Source organism: Python bivittatus, unplaced genomic scaffold (assembly GCF_059951505.1).
Source record: "Python bivittatus isolate LINGU-HERP-01145 unplaced genomic scaffold, Pbiv_v1 ctg000190_np1212, whole genome shotgun sequence".
In the NCBI taxonomy this organism is placed as follows: domain Eukaryota; kingdom Metazoa; phylum Chordata; class Lepidosauria; order Squamata; family Pythonidae; genus Python; species Python bivittatus.
Window position 1 is genome coordinate 11,731,976 of NW_028277042.1, and position 23,399 is coordinate 11,755,374.

At 36.4% G+C, this 23,399-nt stretch overlaps 1 protein-coding gene across 1 annotated transcript in view; it reads left to right on the forward strand.

Annotated features, from left to right (window-relative positions):
* Window positions 1-95: 95 nt before the first annotated feature.
* The window catches only part of CEP89 (centrosomal protein 89), a 43,989-nt gene continuing 20,685 nt past the window's right edge, over window positions 96-23,399 (forward strand). The window contains exons 1-17 of the mRNA XM_088136061.1: window positions 96-230; window positions 2,452-2,558; window positions 4,871-5,032; window positions 6,104-6,302; window positions 6,930-7,023; window positions 7,493-7,521; window positions 8,201-8,252; window positions 11,285-11,500; window positions 12,694-12,836; window positions 14,067-14,117; window positions 15,275-15,358; window positions 16,080-16,196; window positions 16,754-16,865; window positions 17,504-17,684; window positions 18,970-19,137; window positions 19,622-19,763; window positions 20,844-20,933. Coding sequence (XP_087992187.1) covers window positions 192-230; window positions 2,452-2,558; window positions 4,871-5,032; window positions 6,104-6,302; window positions 6,930-7,023; window positions 7,493-7,521; window positions 8,201-8,252; window positions 11,285-11,500; window positions 12,694-12,836; window positions 14,067-14,117; window positions 15,275-15,358; window positions 16,080-16,196; window positions 16,754-16,865; window positions 17,504-17,684; window positions 18,970-19,137; window positions 19,622-19,763; window positions 20,844-20,933 — 1,986 coding nt within the window. The 5' untranslated portion in view covers window positions 96-191. The remainder of the gene's footprint in view (window positions 231-2,451; window positions 2,559-4,870; window positions 5,033-6,103; window positions 6,303-6,929; window positions 7,024-7,492; window positions 7,522-8,200; window positions 8,253-11,284; window positions 11,501-12,693; window positions 12,837-14,066; window positions 14,118-15,274; window positions 15,359-16,079; window positions 16,197-16,753; window positions 16,866-17,503; window positions 17,685-18,969; window positions 19,138-19,621; window positions 19,764-20,843; window positions 20,934-23,399) is intronic.

A 23,399-nucleotide genomic window follows, 5' to 3' on the forward strand; every position in this document is an offset into this window, starting at 1 on the left:
ATCAGTAAGGCGTAGGTCGATTGGACAAAGCGGGAAGCCATAACCAATCCTCTTGCGGCTAGTTCCGGGGTGGTTGCGAGGAGGGAAGCGTCTTAGTGTTCAGGAGGGGAGGGGGTGCCGCTCCCTCTGCCCGGCGTGGCCTGCTCTGTCTCTTCCCTTCACTCTCATTCTTCCTCAGCCCTTTCGCCCTCATGCCGTTTTATTTCAGGAGAGGCCGAAGAGGCCTGTTTGTGAGTATTTTTTTTTCCCGTGGGGGGGATTGTTCAAAGGGAGGGAAGGTCCCCTTCCCCAGAGGAGGAATGCAAGGACGATGAGCTGGCGGTCCCTGATGGCAAGCATGGCTCCGGTTCCCATGGCAACCAGATCGCTAGCTCTGAGCATCCCAGGTTGGACCTGGAAGGAGGGGACCAGAAAGTGAAACAGACTAACCAAAACCCGAGTGGAGCAATGGAACAGCCTGCCTCTTGAAATTGTGGGGGCTTCATCATTGGAGGTTTCCAAGAAGACACTGGACAGTCATTTGCCCAGAATGGTGGGAGGATTTCTGCATTGGGCAGGGGGTTGGAATAGAAGACCTCCAAGGTCCCTTCCGGCCCTATGATTCTATGATTCAAGGGAGGCACCTGGGAAAAGTTCAGTTTTTGTTTGCCCTAGTTTCACATCATGAAGTATACCCCCCCCCCCCATCTTTTGAAAGCCAGGTGAGGTGGCTGCTCTGGATCCCCACAGCGTGTATGCCACAATTAGGCTGAAATCCTGGGTGATAGGATAGGTTTTCCAAGACTGCAGAAGATGTTTTGCAGAAAGATACTCTAGAGGGTGTTTTCCTGGCTATAAAAAAGGTTCTGCCCCACACTTGGATTTTGGGCTTAGAAGCATGTTCAGTAATGTAATTATGCAGCATGTGTGCAGCCTATTTCAATGAATATTGAATGAAATAAAACTTACTGCATTGAATCTTATAAATACTGTATAGATGTATAGGAATCGTGTGCTAGTGAGAGTTTGCACACTGGGGTAATCCACACTTCCTCAGAATTATTGCTTACCTGAAATTAGTACTTTGCTATTTTATTTTATTTATCAAATTTGTCACTGCCCATCTCGTTAAAAAGCAACTCTGTTTTAGTGAGTCACTTACGTTTGGTTGCCAAACAATTGTGGCTAGTGACTTGAAAATTTGAAATTTTGGCTTGCTCCTCTCTGACTAAGCCAGAGTTAGAAGACAAAACCCAACATTAGTTTCTGGGTTGGTCCGAGAGGGGTAAGTCAGAGTTCTTGGTTTGCATGTTTTGATGAATAAATGATGAAGGTGACTAGGTACGTTAACTACATTTGGTGGAAGGAGGAGCCAAGCAAACAGTACAGTAGCAATTGTATACTTTTCTATAATGGCTTTTAAAAATATAACTTATTGTCCCATCATTTAAAACAGATTTGCTTTTTAGCCAATGAAAGCTTTTTTTTTTATTGGCTTTTTCCCTTACTCAGTAGGATGGTTTTCAAGATGTTAAGTATTTCATTTGAACATCAAGTATTTTTTGTTTTAAAAAACCCAAAGAACACTGCAACCATTTCTGCTTGTCTCAGTAACTTTTTGGGTTGGTTTTGTTTCACAACAGCAGTCTAAGAGGAGTTTCAAACACAGAGTTCAAAATTTTAAGTTTCCCACTTCTTTGGATCATGGAGTTCATTTACATTAGTACACTAAGTAATGTTCTGCCTTTATTGTGTGTTGTGATATATCTTTCATACCACATCACAGTCTGGTATGATTATGGTAAGAGTATCATAAATATATTTTTATTATTTTATATATAATAGCAGTACAATGGCAACTTAAAGCGGGGTAAGTCAAATTTCCAGTAGAGTAGCATGACCTTTTGCTAGGTTAAAACTAGCTCTTTCAATATCAAGTATTTAAATATGTTGTTTGTACCACTGGATAGCTATTAGCTTTCATGGAATTCCTTACATCAGAAAGATTGTCTGCTGAATCTAAAGAAATTATATAAAATCACAAGTAGTTTTGCTTTCAGAAGCAGAATAGCTGTTTTATTGAGAAGAACAAAGAGGAAAGAAGGAACATTTCAAAAATTACACTGTAGTCCAAGAATCAAGTGTATATGTGAAGAAATACATAGAATGTATAATAACAGTTACAGTATGTGCCTACAGGAATGAACACTATTATTTTAGTGGGGATATGGTAGTATTGACTTGAATGTTTCAGTGTAGTGCTTGAATATCCCTTGGATATTTCAGTTTAGGGTTTATTGGTGGTAGTAAAATCAACATGACTTTCAAAACCATTTAGGCCTACTGCATACATTAATTTGCATGTAAATGTTCTTCCCTTTCATGCTATTAGTCCTTGTGCATGTACATTTTTGTGTTTCTCCATTGTGTTAGTTCAATCATTGCCAACTAACTTTATTTTAAATTGTCTAGAAACATATAGCTCATGGCCTGATCCCTGCAGCTACCATAGCTCCTAAACCTGCTGTCCCCCGCACCCCTCCCCCTCGTAGTCCAAACCCTTCTCCAGAAAGGCCCAGGTAGGTTTCTCATCTCTTGATTTGCAGTCATTTAATATAATTTATATAATCAAATTGGTATTTGAATAATTAGAATGGCTTTATTTTGCCTGTAGATTTTTATATACCAGTCATACGTAGGATTACATTTGGAAGGGAAATAGGTACTGCATATTTGCATGTTATATAATTAGAAGAGGTTTTCAGCAATATTAAAAACAGTCTAGTTTACAGTATAAATGTTGTTAGCTTATCTTTGAAATAGAAAAAAGCAGGCTTTCTTCCGAGAGTTTATAGATTGTAGTCAACTTAGTATTATAATATGGGCTGCAGCTTTGCTCTTATTATTTTGGAGGGGTTCAGACTCCCTCATTCAATGACAAATGTTGCTCTACTACTATAGATAGTAATTATGCCTTCACCATTACTGTCCAGATATTTGGCACTTTTGAGAAGTGACTTTATTGGCACAAAGCTCCATTGTGTCAGCTGGAATCCTCCTTTCCATGGGAGCTTTCTGAAGCGTATGTATGCAGTAAAATGTAGATGGGGGAGAGAGCATAAATGGCACTGCAACTGAAAGTGGGAAATGTGTCTTTCCCCTAATAAACTTTGCACTGCTGTTGAGATTAGAATTTAGCTTACTAAAATTGAAAATAATGAAAGAAATGGATTATTTTGATTATTCCTATAAGAATTAAGAAGAATGATATGGTATTATGGCTTAATATTAAAGCTGTCATTGATAAATTTTTACTTTCCAGTGGATTGAATTGATTAAATCCAGCAGTAGATTTAATACAATATAGATATACAGCAGCACATAAAAGAATGCCCATATGAATCATTTAAACACAAAGAAATTATGCTTCGTGCCTGAGAAATTTTGTTTATCTACATGCAAATGTAATTTACTAAAGCTAATGTGATTAATACATTGAAATAATTTTAATAGAATTGCAGCTCTGTATAACTCCATATAGCATTAGGCTATACTTGGATGAGATCGTTCAGGAAGATTACAGATATTATAATTATTTTGACAAATAAGAGTGCTGAAATATCTGGATAGTTCTATTATTAACATGTCTATAACAACTGACAGCATATACATTATATATTCAGCTTTTGGGGAGGGGGTTTCCTTTAACTGCCAGTATTATATACAGTAATAATAATCTCCTTTTAAAGATACCACTTTACATTTTGCTTTTGCATTGTTCTCTCTTTTTCTGTATCATCATTTTGATTTCTTTAAAAAAACTTTTTCGCAGTTTTTATGAAAGTTTATATGGTTAGGACTGCAAACCTACACACTTATTTGGAAGTAAATCAATGAGGCACAGTTTGAATCCTATAATAAAGGCCTTCTTGGTTACTTCAGAGTACAGAGAGGAAGTCTTCATTCTTGAATATTCCTCAATAGAGGAACAAAAACTCTTCATAGTAGAAAATTGTGTTGGATTACTCAGGGCGACAACTGCCTCTCTGTACCCTGAAGTAATACAGTCAAGATACTTTTTACTGCTCATTGTATAAAGCCAGAGTGGCCTGCATGATCTTAAAGTAAAGAAGAAAGATAAGGGGAATAGTACAAATTTTTGATCTGTGATTGAGATCTTGATCCCTGGTGCATGTCACTCAGATCCAGTTCATGTGTAATAATAGTCTTGGTCTAAAAAAGTATGGTCTGTAAAGCCAATTTGCTGTGATTTCCAAATCAGAAAACCTTGAAACTTGTCATAATGGTACAGGAGGTGGGATAGCACTCATTCTTAACAATAATGGTCATGTTTTATTAGATTGAGATCATTTTGTTATATCTGCATCAGCTTTTTATTAAAACAGGATTTCTTTTTGTTTCTGTAGTAAGCAGGGTAACTTTTCAGTGTTTGGACTATAAGCCTGAATTCTACCCTGCAGGGTTTCCCACATTCTTTCAATTGTAGAGAAACATTTCTATGTATACATTCCTTCTTTTTTGGTGTGTTTTGAGTGTTTCTGTATTATTCCAGATAGTTGAAACCACTTCATGTTTTAAGATTCATATGCACATAGAGTTGAGGGATCTAATAGCACAACCTGGAGCCTCTGGGTAAACAGTGGCATAGCCTATTGAAAAATATGTAAGTAGGTGTGTATAAAGCTGGCTCTTTTCCCAGAGCTGGTGAAAGGAAAGCTCTACTAGATTCAGGAAGCAATTGTATTAAGATGTATGTTTTCATTTAATTTAAAATGTAGTTTATTTTTAAAATTGATTACGATTAAATGTATTACCTTATCTTACCTCAGCCTCCTGATCCATGGATTTTTTTAAAATGTGTTTTTTCCAGGTCTGCTCTAGCAGCAGCTATTCTTGTGACAACCTTAACTGGGCGAACTGTTGCCATCCCTCAGCCTCGTCAGCGATCTTTTTCTGAAAGTGATGCCAGCTACTTGCAAGATCAAGAAAATTGTATTGAACCATATGCCACTATCACTGAGCTGCGAATGGGGTAGAAAATATTGCACATTTTGGCACACCCAGTCCATTGGTATAAAGTAATTTTTCTTCCAGCAAGGAAGTCCAAAATTCCAACTTGATGGCCCAGTTCAAATGCAATGGGAAACTATAGACTACATGACTGTCACATTTATACATTTTGCTTTCTTCCTTTTTTGTGTGCTAAAAAAAGATTCTAAAAGTAGCTACTTTTAGTAATGTCTAAATCTTGGAAACTGCATTTTGTATAAATAGTGTTTAAGAATAAACATAGTTCCCAAATTCTGGATATTACAGAAAATTGTAGTTTGTGTAATTTTTTTTTAATATGCTTTAATATTGAGAATGTGAGAGAGAATAGAATGTAAAAATGGGCAATATGAAAGCTCATATTTCCTGCGGATTCATTCACGCAGTGGGAAATCATAGTTTCCTGTTTTGTTGAAGGAAGTCTTTGTTTGCAAGTGGGAATGGATTGTTCATAATCTTCAATTACCCATTTTCTACTACAAACTACGTAGCATTACGCTACAGAATCCAGAAATATTGCAAAACACAGTTTAAGAGCTAGTTTGGTTCATAAAGAATTATGGGTTAGTTGTTGGAGTAATGCATGACTCAGGTTCACAAATATACATTAATAGCTACAAATTAAGAATGTTTTAAACTGATTGTAGCTTGACTCTTTTCTTATGAAGTATTTCTGCTACATGGCAGTGGTGGTGTTGTCAACATTTATAGAGTTACATCTTAACTATGATTCTTTATTAAAACACCGTAAAAAGGTTTTCCTTAGAAAACCATTTCTGATTTGAGATTGGTAAACATTCAGAAGAAATGTCTGACTAATAAAAGCATTAATATGAGAAGCACTATGTACTTTTAATTGCCTCTGAATTAGGATCTCCATATGATCAGGAACCCTTTTGTTTTGTTTAATAGAAAACTATATCATGCAGGAAAAAAAAGTTAGTAAAAATCCCCTATATTTTTTTAAAAAAACATTTCATAGGATACTTAATACATTCTTTATGGTTAAATATATATTGTATTGAGTTACAATTTTAATGGTTTCTGTTTACAGTCCAAACTGGAAGAGTGATGGTGATGAAAGGAGTGCTGTACAAACTTTGGAAGCATCTGGCAGTTGTTGCGAGGATGAGGACGTGGATACATATACTTCGGATACAGAAAAAGAATCAGATCCGGTCTGTCAGTTTATTGATAAAAGAGAAAGCATTAGTCATGAGGTTCTGTATGCTATGCCACATAAAATCAAACAGGTAAGCTTTCAGCATTTTTCTTCTAGTGCTTGAATACAAATTATAAGATTCCCCAATCCTTGTTATTTCCTCTGCAAAGTTGTATTATTATGTGGTCCTTAAGAGTTTGGGGCATTCTTGCCTAGGGGTGTGAGCTGTTCCAAAAGAAGGGAGCAGCCATCAAGAATGTAAATCTGTGTCCCGTCTGTTGTACCTCTTATAGAAAGGGACCTTCAACAGGTGGTTTCCATTTACCCAGGTTGATCAGGCAATATGTGATCGGGATAGACAGTCTCTAAGATGACCAGGAGTTATTTTTTATATTAAGAGGTACCCTATATCAGTGGGAGATTTAAAATACTTATTTCCTTTCATTATCCACTAAAAACTGTCAGGAAATCATACATTCTGTTTTTTCATGGCTCAATTTGGGGATGAGGGACGCTTTCAATGGACATAAAAAAAGTTTCAGGAGGCTGTAGTTTGCTATGCCCTGTTTAAGGACATTTTATGTATTTTTTGTTTTCCTCTTTTTAATTGATGTTTTATTTTACAATGAGATTGTTAGCTGCCTAGAGCCTTTTGGTGGCATCTATTTCTGTAAGTGAGCTGTGGACTTATAAGGTATATCACAATATTTTTACTTAGGAAAATCTCCCAGTATCTTCTAGTGCCAATGGTGAAGAAGATTCTTCTGTCTGTGAACCAACATGTCTCATTCATCCAAATGTTCAGGTGGAAGGTGAGAAGTGAGCTTTAGAATTAAGGAGAAGATAAAGAACCTTTTTTTACCATCTGCTCCCCACCTTTAGACTGATGTGTTATTTAGTCTAGTACTTCAGGCTCCAATAATTTTCCCCTATGTGTGGGGGGAGAATGCATAGCTGACAGAAAGAGAGAACCTGAACCAGATGAAAAGGACAAGGGTAACTGTGCCTTATTCCTTTTCATCTTCTTCCCTGAATAAAACAGAAGATAGAGATTTTTTTTGTTTTGTTTTAGAAAAACCCTCGTAGCTTGTACCTCCATTTTCCTAATCCTTTTCACTCGCCAAGGTACTTATTTAAGAGAAAGGTGGAAAAATTAGAAACTAAATGAGATGAAACTAGACAGATCATTCACCTGAAGGCTCAAACTTGATAGGAGCTTTGGAATTTCATTTGATATATTTTTCCTTTATATTTCAAAACAAATACTTTTTAATATTACAGAAATTGAATACCCTGGAGTGAAGTTTAAGGTAAGAACAGCATAAAAAAATTATGTTCTGTGATTTCAGTTAAGGACATATTTGTGTCTTTTCATTTCCATATTTCTCTAAGAACTTCAGGAAAGGTGGTACGCTCTTCTTTCATTTTTTCCTTCCCCCTTTTCAACAGTTCTGGAGATAGATCAGTCTGAGACAGTATCAAGTATTCTCCACAGCTATGTTGAGATTGAATTAATGTCTCTGCAGTCTTCCTATAGATATGGTGCAGATGACAAGTAATATTTGTGTGGGTGAGACCCTCTTAGCAGGTCTGTCCATTCTGTCTTCTGTCATTAAAAAAGTTGTATATAGATGTTATTCCTGGAATTTCAAACTCGCTTAACTTGCAGTGTGGGAGATAGTGGCTGCCTTTTATTCTGTAGGGAGGTCTTACTTATCTATATCTTTAAGGCAGTGTTTCTCAACTTTGTCAAAAAGATATGTGGACTTCATGGAGGCTGGGGAATTCTGGGAATTGAAGTTCACACATCTTCAAATTGCCAAGGTTCAAGTTGCCAAGTTGCCACTGATTTAGAGTATCTTATTGGGATAGAAAATCCTGAGTCCTCCAGTTACTTGGAGGTGGGTGGAAGGCTAGCTGCAGATACTTTTTTTGGAAAAGGAGGGGGTCCTATAAGAAATTAGGTTAAATATTTTGCTTCGTTTCTAGGAAAACAACTCAGCTGAAAATCCCCTGAATGAAAAACCTCCATCATCTTCAGGTACAAACTCTCTTAGTTTAGTGTAAATAGGATTTTTGTGTTGGATTCTACAGAATAGATTAAGTGTAGTTCTGAACCATAATTTAACATAGCAAGAACTTGGGACTTGTTTGTTTCCCCATGTCTTCCTACACAGCCATGAGGAGTAGCCCCATAATCGTTGTTTTGTTTTAGAATAACCACTGCTTGCCTTCAAATATCACTGAAGCTGGAAAACGTGTAGCTCAGATTAACAGGGTCACTAGCAGCAAGCCAATTTCAAGCCAATTGTTAACATAAGCTATTATTCACTTCCTGTCTGGGATGGTACTCTGAGTGCACGTCTCTCACCTCTCTCCTGATTAAAGTGTTTTCAAACTTCTGAATTATCGGACTGTGTGGATAAGGACTTTCATTATCGGGTAAATAACACTTTTCGTTACATATTATTTTGTTTTTAACAAGCTATTGGGATAGCAGCACCACTATCTGCCAAGCCTGGCAAGATGGTGGAGGAAGATTTTTCTACCAATTTGTTAAAAGTCTTTAACAAATTGTACAAGTCATGAAGCTGATCCAACAAAATCTGGCAGAACTTAAATGTGATTTAAAACAGATGCAAGAAAAAATGGCTCGCCATGAGGATCAATTGGCTGCCTACAAGATTACTCAAGCCAGAGATAATATTTTGGATAAACAAATTACTTAGAGTCGCAATTGTGCAGGAAAATTCTACATATGATTGTCATTGAAAACCCTCCAAGTCAATCAAACCTGGCTGAATTTATGGAGGATTTTTTCAGAAAGCTTCTTCCTTTGGGAACGGATTTTCCAGTCAAGATTAAAATTTGATTTTAATCAAATGTGATTAAAATTTCTTTAACAAGAAGGAAGACTGGAACTAGTTCCAATATCATTATTGTGCAATTCCTTTGTGTTACCACAAGAGATGAGATTTTACGTATATTTCGCCAGGAATCAGTAAAGTCTGTGCTGAAGTGGGGTTCTAGCTAAAGTAAGATATCAGTTTGTCCTGATGTTACCAAGGAAGTCTCTGAAAAGGGAAGGCTGTTCATAAAAGCACAAAGTCTTGCCAGATCAATACAACTTCAATATTTCATCCGTTTTCCAGCTACGTTCTGCATTAATCATCAAGACCAGATTCACAAATGTGATAATCCTTTGAATGTAGAGGCCTTTATTTTATCTTTGAAATCTGCTGATGGATAAGCCTGATTGTGTTATATTCCATGGAATCTGTCGAGGGAGAAGTTGGGTTTGCCTAGAGATGTGTAGCAAAAGCCTTATTTTAAAATGCTCTACGCCTTCATTTTTTTCTATACTCCTCTCTTCATTTTATTATGGTTAATTTAAAGATAAAAAGTCTGAGCACATTGCCAGTTCTACTGTTTATCAGCCTGATTATGTCTCATTCCATAGAAACTATTGAGGGAGAAGTTTGAATCTTACACATAATATACAGGTAGTCCTTGCTTAACGACCATTTATCAGCGACCATTTGAAATTATAACGGTGCTGAAAAAAATAAAATGACTTATGCCCAAAGTTATAGCCGTTGCAGTGCCCCTGCGGTCACATGATCAACATTTGGGCACTTGGAACCCCACCCTCACTTATGACCGCACCTTCAACTTCCTACCTCCGCCGCCCCAGCTGACCTTCACCATTTTCTTGCTCCAAAAAGCCCTTCACAGAAGGAATGAGAGGAGGCACTGGCTTGGGGAAGGAACAGGATGCCAGCTTGGGGAAGGAACAAGAGGCACAGCTTGGATAATGGTGCAAGGTGGTGAAGACTAGCGGTGTGGGGCTTAGTGGCATGTCTTAGTGGCAGCGGTGGTGCTGGGGCTGTATTTGAGGCCTGTGGGCGGTGATAGCTGGCTGACACTGCTGAAGGCCTCGGGTCTCTACTTCAGCCCCAGCCCTGGCACTGCCGCCGCCAAGTGCCACTATGCAGGGTGGCTAAAAGGGCATAGATGAGGGAGAGATAGGCGGGTGAGGGGAGTTGCAGCACCCCTGCAGTCACAACACCCCTGCAGTCACAACTGCCGCTGGGGTGGGCTGGGATGGCTGAGGCTTCCAGGGACAGCTGTGGCTTTGTGTCACAGTGCAGCACCTCCCCAACTTGGACATGGCCTGCACCAGGCCTCCCAGGGCCTCCTCCATCCCCGAGGCACCCCTACCCTCCTTAACTGGGACTCCATCCGCTTAATGACATATGGTTCTTGTTTAATGATGGCAGCCGGGAGTGCTGGGATTGCAGTAGTTAAGCAAAACGGTCACATGATGATTCTCTTAACGACCGCATCATTTAACGACCTAAATTCTGGTCCCAATTTTGAGTGTTAAGTGAGGACTACGTGTATTTAGATTTGGATATATTACTACACTGCAATCACTACTTACTTACAATCTAAAATGGAAATTGAAGTTTTTGTACTAGAGTGGTGCGGTATTTTGATTTCATAAGCAAAATGGTGCTTTGAAATGTGCACCAGACTTTCTGCAACTCCTTAAACCAAATACATCTTTTCCTGGGATTGTACTATAGCTGCAGAGGGCAGCTGTGGAATCCCAGAAAAAGTTAAAGCTGCTTTAAGGAGTTGTTGCATATGCTAGAAGAACATTCTTCTGTTCTTTGCAGCTTTTTTCTGCGTTGACTCCAAAGTGCTGCATGGTCTGTTCTGTTTATTCTGTATTAGTAATTGCCCCTGCCTAGGATCTACATCCTATCTCACTATAACGCTTTTTGAGGGTGAAGAAAAGATAAATTGTTTCCCACAAAATAAAAAGACAAAAATCTGTTAGAGTTTGCAACTTAAGATATATCTTATGTAAATTTAACAATTATTAATGATGTAAGGATCTTCAAACTACTCAAATAGATTAACTAGTGATTACTGTTGAGACAGAAGTCTTGTCATAAATGCAAAAAGCTTGCTTCTAAATAAAGATTCTTACAGTACAGTTGTTTTACCAAAAGGTTTGCATATATTTATGAGATTGATGAATATTTTATTTAATTTCTTGGATAGATGCAGTGCTTCACAGAAAGCAGGAACAGATGGTTCTCCCTAGAGAGAAGTTCCAGAAATTAAAAGAACAAAATTGGTATCTCAACAATGCAAATCAGACCTTATTTTCAGAACTTGAACAATCAAAGCAGTTAATGAAGGAACTCCAATTAAAAATTAAGAAACTGGAAAAAGAGAACAGACAATTTAAAGAAAAACAGAATTCACACAATCAAGGTGCAAATGAATCTATTTACTTTCCATATAATTTATTGCATTCATGTGGGAGAGAATAAAACTATATATGTGGGAATAGAGGGAAGAATGGTTGAACTTTATCATTCTACATGTATCATTATTTAACGTATCCAGCAAACTTAGAAATGATATGGAAAAAATAGAAACTTGTAATGTATCTGAATGACAACTAACATAGATGACAGTTGAAAACAAATCATAAGATTGTTTGTATCATGCATTAGAAGGTAACTTAGAAATCAGTTGAATTAATAACCCCAAGTTCGTTTTATAACTCTTTGTCACCATCCAGAATTTGTGATCTAAGAAATGCATTCCAAGCACGCAGGCCTATGGGGTTGTTTGGGAGAAATTTCTCATGCTGCTACAGGATTGTCTGCTGGGTCCACTTTTTTGTAGATCCACTTGGAAGTGTTTTTACGCACCTTCTCTGATCTTGAGGCTGGCATCTGAAGCACACTAATCTAACTTGTCATTCTAGTTCCTCCCCCAGGACAGGATTCTTTGAAGCATGTCATAAAATATCAAGGAAGTTTCAGCAGGTTGCCCTTGATCATTTCATACCCCCAAAAATGAGGACATCACCTTGTTTCACTTGTTTTAGATTCAGACTATTTTTAACGTAACTTCCAAAATATCCATCCAGGCAAGTTTGATCTGGGCCTGGTAATGGGTCCTAGGGTCTTAAGCAGAGATTTTTTTCATCATCTGCTTCCTGATCCTTTAATTGGACATACCTGACATTTTCTTCATATAAAGTATATGTCATTGTCATTGACCTGTGGTCCCAAGCTACATGCATAGGTTTTCCCATTCAGTCCTTTGGATTTGGGTTAGATGTTACAGCAGCTATGGCATTATAGAGCAGGCCTGCACAATTTGTAACTTTCATGATTTATTCCTGACTATATATGCCCATGAATCCTTTTGTTTATGCGATCTCAGAGTAGCAGCAAAGTAGGCGTAGTAAACTGCCATGTGTCGCTGATGAGCTACATTGGGTTTGGTGGATCCCTAGTTGTACAGGTGAATTTTAAATAGTTTTATGGATTTACTCTGTCTTTAAAGAAGAGCTATTTATCATAGCATTCTGAGTTTCAGTTAGATTTTGGAGACGTTTTGGTAACGTGCACATCTTATAGAATTTTAACCTGCTTTTTCTTTTAATTCAGAGGAATGTGCAGAATTGATTTTGTTAAGACAACAAGCCCAGGAATTAGTGGATGAAAATGATAGTTTGAAAATGACCGTTCACCGTTTAAATGCAGAACTGAGTCGTTATCAAACTAAGTACAGACCAATTACTCCCAGTGAGGTAATGTTTTCTCTTAAGATTATTTGTAATACGCTATCATTAACATTTAAGCATCCCCCGCTCATTTGTTAAGAAAGAAAAAGACAATAGCCTCTCTTCAGCAAGAAGTATATCCTTTACTGCAGTGCTCTAACTTGGATATCATATACCCTCCCTCCATTGTGACCACCAGAAAGTGTTTCAAAATTTTCCTCCACGTTGTTATTGTTAGAAGTAGTAGTTGTTATTTTTAATATATCTTTTCCCATTATTGTAATTCTTGCAGCAGTTTACAACAGAGCTATTACAGTGCAACGATCCAAGCAATACAATTAAAAATGTATAAATTTAACAGATTCATTAAAATGGTGAGAAGGAAAATGTAACTGAACCCAAATCCTTCATGCAACATTTATTCAGAGAAGTGATAGATCTTTAGCAGGTGCTCAAAGCATAGTTAATGCTGTAGTAGTAACTATAGTACTATAGTTATAGTAGCATTTCATGAATTTCTGGAGAGAGAGCATTCCTGTGATGGTATGTGGAGATGACCTTGGAAGACAGGGCAAAGAGACACAGCCAAAGGAATGGTCAGATAAAAGGCAGCTGAGCCTCTTGCCCCACTCACATTCCTGTTGCAGACTCAGCTGCCTTTTATCTGACCGTTCCCTTGGCTGCATCTCTTTGCCCTTGTCTTCCAAGGTCATTCCCACGTGCCATTACAATTCCAGAGTTCAGAGCCACCACAAAGAGGTCCTGCCCTCATATAACTGGAAGATGGCATTCCAGTTCTCAGCACATGATCTTGGTGATCAAACCAGAGTGTAATGATGATGGCAGTTCTCATGTATCCTGGTTATTGCTCATCCTCATTATGTGTTGACTCTTTAATGTAGTCGTATCTTTTTTCAGGCTTATATGAAAGTCTGAAAAAGGGCTCTCTGCTTTAACCAACAGGAGAGGTGCTATGCTTGTGTGACCACTCAAGTGTTTTTGCCAAATCCTTTTCAAAGCATGTACACCCTAATGGTTGCATTCTTGTTTGTTTTTTTAAGGGCAGTAGTAAAGATTATTCATTATAGTTTTCGTTCCTTTCTACATTCAATTAATTTTAATAGGAAATTAACTCAGGTGTCTGAAGTTTTGGTAATGTTAGTCTGGTTTTGATTTTTTCAAAAAAATACACTTCTTCAATGCACAGGTACAGAAGGTTGTTGGTACTAATATTAGCTTACATTTTTACTATCTTAGAGTATAAAGATTGGAAGTCTGCCAATGAAGAAACCAATACCCCCATGGCTGGTAAGTAGCAAATTAATAAGTTTCAGTTTATAGCACCTGATACCTTCACTATTAGCTATTTCCAAATTGTAGAAAATTAATTGCCTTATTGACGAGAGACACATCTATAGTTTTGAATGTGTGGAAGGAACTATAGTTTATGTAGAAGAATGGGACAGATTTCCTGAGCTTAAAAGATCATCTAAAAATCTAGTAGTGGCATTTCCATTAACATAATTGGTTTTTAAACTTTGAATGTAGTACTGATCCACTACTTTTATGTAATTATTTCAAAGACTTGTCAGTGAAATAGTATATTTATAAATAATGTCTTAGTTGTCGTTAGTAAGTAGGATAGATAGCATCAGTATTTTGTGTTACCAACATAAGATGATGAAGATACTTTTTCATATTTTATCCTCAACTAGCATTTTCTAGAAGGCATAAAGTTATTCTATGTAAACTCTGTTTTCTCACTTTACGAATTGACTTTCTTTCCTCGATTAGTGTGAACCCTAAAGTTGACAAGGCATGAACCAGCTATTCTCAGGCTAAACTAAACATTAAGTAAATATTGTGAAGATGGCTACCAATCTCAAGGCCAGGAAGACCTGAAAAGGCTAGCAGGCAGAAAAGTCCTAGAGCGGTGTTTCTCAACCTTGGCAACTTTAAGATATGTGGACCAACTCCCAGAATTCCCCAGCCAGCATGGCTGGTTGGGGAATTCTGGGAGTTGAAGTCCACATATCTTAAGGTTGCCAAGGTTGAGAAACACTGCCCTAGAATTTAAAACCTGAGAGGGAGGGACAGACAGAGGGAGGAGTGGGTGAGTTGGTAGAGGGATAGAGAGACAGGGCTTTGTTTCTATAATAGTAGATATTCTTCATACTGTATATGTGGCTTATATCTTGTCTGCAAAATCAATCCCATGCAGCTTCTGCTCTGAGCACATTCCTGAGATTTATTGCCATGCCTGGCATGAGGTCTGACAATAATGTATTTGAGGGAGTTTCTATAGTCCCTTTTATTTTCTTTTGATTTGCTTTTTGGAATTATCTAGGTATTAGAAATATTGTTAGCTGATTAAATAATCTTCACTAAGTTTTAATCAAAATATTGTGTGTAAATTAGAGAGCTACATTTTAGTGGAGTGAAATTTCCTTCCTTATTTTCTTCAGCTTGACATGAAATATTTATCCCCTCTTCTGCTGGCATATGAAGACAAAATGAGGGAAAAGGAAGACTTGATTCTAGAGCATGAGGCAAGTTGACAGATTTGTGCTTTAAAGTCCATGCAATGCACTTTGACTAGGAAAATGTTTGGGTGAGGAAAATAAATTTTTAGGTGAAGGAAGTAAGTTTTTAGAGTCTTCAGATGAAGGGGAACGCCTAAATAAAATTGAAACATATTTTCCTCACATTTGTATAATGCAATTCAGTCTAGAATATCTTTAGACATAGATGGTTTTTACAAGTTAATGCTGCCAAATGTTCAGATATATAACAAGACAGAAAAGAAGATAAAAGATTCTTACGCACAGAAACTAAGTTATCAAGAAAAATACCAGGCTGTTGTCTTTTACTTTAGATAACAAAGTATTAATGTGGAGGATAATTTTCCCCCTCTTCAGTTTGGAATGCTGTAGTTCAAGATTTATCACTTTATCTGCTATTCAAGAGAACTTAGTCTTAAATTCTATATAAATGGACCTTATTTCCTATCCTCAGCTAGTTCATCATCACTTTTAAGAAAAATTGGCCACTTCCGAGATGCTAAAGACCACATTATAATACGTAATGCGAGTTTATAATATAAATTCTGATTGTGGTAGGCAAGTGTGTTTACCTGTTGGGATACTTAAAAGGCAATATATATTTCTGTAATGATTTAACTTTGCTCGTCACAAACTGAGCCAAATTCATATCTGTAGAATTTATCGTGGTGAATATATTTTTTATGTTTTGTTTTTGCTTTTCCTTCAGGAGAACATGAAGATTTTTAAAGCACAAGTAGAAGAAGTAGTGAAGGAAAATGAACAGTTACACCAACAATTAAGTAAAAATACTATTGGTACTTCTATTAGTACCAAAGAATGGCAAGTGTACTATTATTTGAACCTGTTAGATTGCTTCTTTATTATACCTAGCTTATAAAAACCTATCTGTGATGGCTTTAAGCTATATTAAATCTTGTAAAAATCCAGTAACGTATAAATAAGCAGAAATAGTACAATAAGTATAAATTGTACTATATTAAACTTATTTTCAAGCTTAAAATAACTATTGCCATTAGATTATTATTAAGTGGCTATATTTTATCAATGAAGCCTGTAACATACATACATATGTATATGTATATGTGTGTATGTGTATATGTGTGTGTATACATACACACACATGCACACACGCACACACGTATACATTTGATGGCAGAACAGAAACATCACATGCCAAGCAAGCTCCCCTAAGGGAAATACCAGACTTTGTCCAGAAAAAAATGTGATTGTTCAGAGTGTAGTAGCTATGTAGAGATTTCTCCCACAGAACACACAAATTCTAAATGCCTTTTGGATTTTTTATTATTATTATTTAGTGCACTGTTTGCAAAAAGTTTTAGTGTCATTTCAAATTTTAAATCAGTGTTTATTTACAGGCAGCATTTGCAAAGCCAAGCCAAGCTTGTCTTAGAGGAAAATACAGTATTAATGGAGCAGCTTAAAATACAAGAAACCAAAATAAAAGATACCATCAACCAACATGTTAAAGAAGGTGAAATAAATTTAACACAACGGTCAACAAATGTGAATAAAGAGATACCAATTTTACCTCCAAAGATAAAGTTTTATAAGCCTGTTTAGAATTACAAGTGTTGATAATCAGTAACTATTATCAATTCAGCCATGGAACCTTTTCAGATTTATTTTGGTTTGTAATACTTAAGAAAACTTTGGAGAGTTGATAATTTAATTTTAAGACGGTACACATTTGAGTTTTATCATGATAATAGTAAAATGAAACATGGCTATTAACCAGAATATATAAAATAAACAACATTGCCTCATGCGTACATTTGTATTCATTTACAAGTTATTGTCATTGGTGATACAAAAGGGACAAAATGAAGGAGACCCTTTTTTCACTGAAGTTGCTAGACCTGAATATTTACTGTTTTAATGAAATTTATTTTTGACAGCCTGTTTAACAGGTGCTTAACAAGTTGCCACTGACATTCTAAACTTGTGAAAAGGAAGACTTTTAGCTAACAGTAATACTGCAACTTTACACTAGGCTGGAATCAAAAATATCCATATGAACAAAAATTGTCATGTGATTTTCCATCAGAATAACTGTTTCTCCCCCCTCCCCCCAATGTTTTGTATTTTGGGCAATTTGTAATTTTGGTCCAGTTTCCAAACTGACCAAACAGCTCATTATTTTGGAAGCTGAAAAACAAAACCAAGAAGTGGAGATGAAGGATTGTCAGAAAAAGTTGGAAGAATTACGCTCTGCATACAAAGAATTAAAGGCCAGTGTTAGTGATTATGTAACAGCAGAGGAACACATCTCGTTGGAAAATAAATTTAAAAAGTAAGTGTCTGATTATAAAAGTTCCATTCTTGTCAATGGCTTTTATATATTTACTGTTTACAATATTTTGGCATTTTTATATGTATTTATTTCACTTCCAGCTTTATTTAGTAATTTCTTTGCTTTTTCCATATATTGTTGCTGATATATCTTACTGTGCCTGCAGTAGTGTGTATTTGTCCAAATGACAGAACAACCTCATATCAGAAGATAGTTTTGCTTAAGTTTATATAGCAGAGGTCAGCCACCTTTTAGAAATGACTGAAGCCTTAAAAGATCATCCAATCACATGAGATTTTATCTGAGAGAACACTTGAAATCTTACCTGATTCTGTGGTCTCACAAGATTGAGTCATTTCCTAATAAAGAAAGATATATTTTGTTAAACTTTGGAGGACTGTGTCCACCATCTGGGTGAGTCATAGGCAAGCTGGGGGTTTTGTGTGCTGTATTGCAGGCGTTGGCGTCCTGCAGAGAATCCCTCCTTTGGCATTGCTACTGCACTGAGGAATTTTCTTCAGAATGAATTATGATGCCAAGCAGCACCATAATAAGGGAAGGAAAAGTTAAGATCCCATTTCAGGAGCGTGGCAACCATGGTATTAGAAGCTGCTTATGGTGCCCCATTTCCATGAGGTGAGGAGGGCTGAGACCAGAAAGTGCTGTTTTTCCATCTTGGCACCAATCTTGGAACAGTCTCCCTCTGAAAGTTAGAGTGGTCCTTTTCATAATGGCCCTCAGGAAATAGGTGAAAACGAAACTTTTTCAGATGGTGTTTGGGGAATGTTTGCTGTTGATTATTGAGTTGCTCTTATATTGTTGTTATTAGCATTTGATTTGGAATACTTTTTTGACGTTATAATGTTGGGATTTTTGTACCCTGTGCATTTAGTTTTAATTGTGTGTTGTATTGTAAGTGCTGTACATTCATTAAGGGTTGGCCTACTATAGTAACACCAGCAACAAAAGTAATATCCCCATCCCCGCTGATGCAATTTTCCTTTTAAAAAGCCTGCATGTTAATTGCAGGTGCAGATTGAACTCATGTCTAGTTTGACCTGTAGTCTTTTGGTAGTCTGTTTTGGTTTAGGCTCCTTAGAGTTCATGAAGTGGGTTCTGTCTATATGCCAAATGTTTTCATTAGCTTTTAACATTTACAATAATTGCCATGTCATCAGAAATATTTTTTTTCACTACTGAATCAATTGTAATTGTTCAATACATTCTCCAAGTTAGGAATTAGGTACTTTTGTTTGCTGCCTGATTTTCATTTTTGTTACTGAAGCCAATTGCAGGTGGAACAGCAAAAGAGAGAGATGGAGACGCAGGAACTAATGAAAAAACTAGCGTCTGTTCAAGCAGAAACAAAGAGCCTTCTTCTAGAGAAAAATGACCTGAAGGCAGAAAACAAGGTTCTAGAAGCTGAGCTGGAAATGGCACAGAAGATTAAAAGGTTGACTTATTTTTGTTCTTGTTTTTTTTCCTTTCTTTTGCACCCTCTCAAAAATACAGTTTTTGGTAATCAGACATGAAGTGGGCTGCTTCTTTTAGAATACTGAAAGCTTTTTAAGGTTGAGTTTAATGTTATAATCAAAGTAAAGCTAATACTTGTTTTAAATAAGGTACATATTTGTAGTCCTCATAGCTGAGAAAAGCATTTTAAAATGTTGTCATCTTTCTCTGTAATTGTCCCCATGGTATACAATACTTTATCCCTGAAGGTATGCCTGGCACTCTCCTTGCGGGCTTTTCCCAAAGCCATTAAAACAGTCCTGTTTCAGTGGACATTTGATGACTGATTTGTTATTGTCTGGTTGATGTGTTAAAACAAGTATAATTTCATGTTGTGAATCTTGAATTCCAATACTGAATTAAAATAGAACTGATTTTGAATTGATCCCTAAGAGTTTTTTCTGCCTTTCAACAAAACCATTCAGGCGATCGCAGAAGAAGATAGGTCTTCTGAAGCAGCACTTGGAAGAAACAATGGAAAAGGAGATGGCTGCACACCAGTATCTAGTAAATATGATCAGCTTGGCAGAAAGTATAACTCAAGAACGTGATCAGCTTTTAAACCTGGTAAATAAAAGAATCAAAGACATATTTAATTTCTGGTTCAAAAGACTGACCTTCAAGGAGTGAAAGCATTATTATATTATATTATTTATTCCGTTTGTATGGCTGCCCATCTCAGAAAGTAACTCTGGGTGATAGACAACCATACAATAAATTAAAAGCATTTCCATCATGGTACAAAAATTAAAATGCACATAAAATAATACACATAAAATAAAATATTAGACATGAGATAATGCTTTGAGATATTAAAATGTTTTGAACAGTGAAAACCGTGGTTGACCCATGGTCTGTAATCCCATGCATGCACAAACTAAGAATAAGTTTCTTGGGAGTAATTTCTAAATAAATATGCATGTTTTTAAGTTGCGAATGTGAATGACAGCAGACTTGATTGATATTGTGGCGCTAACATACATTGCAAAGCGTTTTCCTGAAAATTACAGGTGCCAAACACCAATTTTTAGATATGCCATGCACCATTGCTGAATAGATTGGCCTTTTTTATGATGAGAGATGAATGTACTCCATAAAACTATTCCAAGAAGAAGAAATTATTATTATATTATTTAATAATTTTAATACACTGAATTTGTATTAACTTAATGAAGAACTTGCCATATAAATTAAGGCAGCACCTCACACATATTTTTCTGTAGATTCTTGTGCTAAGTTAGGATGCTTCATGTAAAATAAGATAACATATATTTAAACTTCACTTAATCCAGTATTCATTTTAAAGAAATCTAGGAATGATGTAAAATCCTTGTATTTTGTAAGACAAGTATTTGGATGTCTTATTCACTTTAGTTTTGAACAGTGGCTTGATTTCCTGAACCAGAAGATCACAGACAATCATTGTCTGAAAGGATCTCACATAGCTAGTTATGTGAAGGACTTCTGCAGGAAATTGTAGGGAGCTTTTGTCAGCTAGGTAACACTGGGTAGATGATTGAATATTGTTTGATTTAAAATAGCTTCTTATCCAGTCTCTACCATCTGGGAACTTAAAATTTAGCTGAATAAGTTTTAGAGAAGAAAATCCATTGAGAACTCACACACTACGTTCCTGCATTCCCCTAGGCCAGTTCCTTGGAGAAAGAGAAGCATGGCGTTCTCAACAAAATAATGGAAGGAAATATACGTCTAGGAAGATTAGAAGAGAAGGTAAAGGTAAGTACATTCTTTTAAATATTTGTGTGATATAGTATGGTATCTGTTACTTAATTTTCAGTGTGGAGTCTCAGATATATGCTTTTATGAAAACATAGAAGTGTGACAGGTCAAACATGATGTTCTGGACAAAACAGGCTATTTTGTAGCCAGATCACCCTTGGAACATCTCAAACTGCTTCTGGTTCAGAGTTACTTCCGGAAATTGCCAAACCTCTCCCAGGACAGCATAGTTCAGAAGTAGGCTCACCATGGTCTGGGACAAAATGTATCTTGCACATCTCTACTCATTATGAATATCTCATTGTTCATTCTATTTCATAAAATTGTGGTGAGGTGGAAATTGGTAGTGCTAATTTTTAAATAGTATTTAGATATACATTCTCAGATTATCAAGACATGATTACTTCTAACTAATCATGTGAAAGAATGTGAAGGTTTATCATGAATTAGTTGAGCAACATGGGATTCAGCATCTGGCTCAAAATGACAGTTCAGCTGCTTTGACAAAGAAGACAGATTAGCCCTTTTTCCCCTACACTTAACAATATTCAATACAATGTACACCATGTACAAGTAAACAAACTATTGGATTTCAATTAATATTTATACATTCTTCTGGAAATTATTATGGTTGTTTTGAACTTACACCAGAAGTTTTGTGCTATTGTTTTCTTATGATGGATCCTGCAACAACAACAACAAATTATTTCTGAGATCCATTTAACGACTTGAAATGAGGAGGTAACCAGAAGTCTGTTTAGTCTAGTATTGTGGCAGTAGTCAACCAGATGCTTTTAGGGAATCACAAGTAGGATATGCAAGCTATCATTCTGTGTACTTGTTGCTTTCCAGCAAACCTGCCTACCAAAATATTTTAAATATTTCCTAATGTGATTGTTAACTTGATCCTTCCTTCAGGAAATGACCTGGTTGGCCTAAAACCTTTTTTGGATTTTAATTTCTTCTTGGTTAATAAGCTGTTGTAAAGATTATTCTTATACCAACCGTTTTTGAGAAAGCTTACTATTCTAACATTAACATCTTTATATTTTCCATGAGGAAACATATTTAGACCAAATGTTTCAGTTTCTTACATACAAACAAATAATATTGGTTAATCAGGTAATAATGTTTGCAAGTGGTATTTCCAACTTACCTATTTTTGTATAATGACAGCAAAACTGGTTTTCTAGTGTATGGGTGCTTGCAAAAGCATGTCATTTTAATTTTTCTGCAACAGTTATTGTAATGATAAATTTCATAATCTTTTAGCATCACATTACATAAAGCTGAGTAGTTTTGCCCTTTCAGTTTCAGAAGCTTGTTGTCTATTCTCTTTCTTCCTCTTAGCCTTAAAATAAAGATTTGATGAAATGTGAGAACACTGAAATTAAATTGGCAGTAGACCTAATTTTTGTTTCTTTCACTTTTTTCACCTTTTTTAGTCATAGAACAAAAATTACAGCTGAGTGTAATTTTCATCAAATTAAAATATTTTAATCTTTCATAAATATGCATGAGTTGTTTGAACTTTCATTTGTTTCTGGTTAACTATTTGATTTTGAGAGGAATAGTGAAATGATCAAGACTCTTTGTACTATTTGCTGCTTTTCAGTATATTTTCAGATTTGTTAGACAGCAAATCCCATCATCTAAACTCGTATTGGAGAATTGATGGGGAGGATGGACTTTATAACTACAGCTTGTTAGGGGATAGAGCAATGTTTCTCAACCTTGGCAACTTTAAGATGTCTGGACTTCAACTCCCAGAATTCCCCAGCCAGCATGCTGGCTGGGGAATTCTGGGAGTTGAAGTCCACACATCTTAAAGTTGTCAAGGTTGAGAAACACTGGCATAGAGTATATCAAATTCTTTAGATTGATTATAAACTGGAAGTATTAATAATACCATTCTTTGTTCTATGAAATACAAAGTATGGGTTCTTAATATTTCTAGCTTGGTAGTAGGAAGAATGGAAAGAGATTTCTAGGCTTAAAGGATGCTGTGGGTTAAGCATGTTGCTCTCTGGAGTTTTTGAAGTTTGGGGGATTGTATTAGAGAATAATGGTCAATTTGGCCTTAACAGCTGAACTATTGCAAGTCTGCAGAAGCCTAGTATTGTTGTTTGTTTTTACCTATCCCAGTCTGTACAAAACCTGCAGGACATGATCAGTTCCATCCAGTCGTATAAAGCTGGTGACTTATGAACCCTTGGTGAAATTCTCTCTCAGTGAAGCAGGATAGGCAGATTTGTGGTGGGAAGAATCAATTTTGGTGGGGATTAAGGGGCAAAATGGGTGCTCATAGAAGCATTTGTTTCATTGCTTAAAATCCCCCTCCGTCTGACTCTTTTAGTGTGGGAGAGACTAAGGGGCCAAATTCTACCAAGAGGTACTCTATGAGTCCCCCATCCCCCCCCCCCAGTTCGTCCCCTGAAAGGGATCAGGAATGAGAGCCTTGCT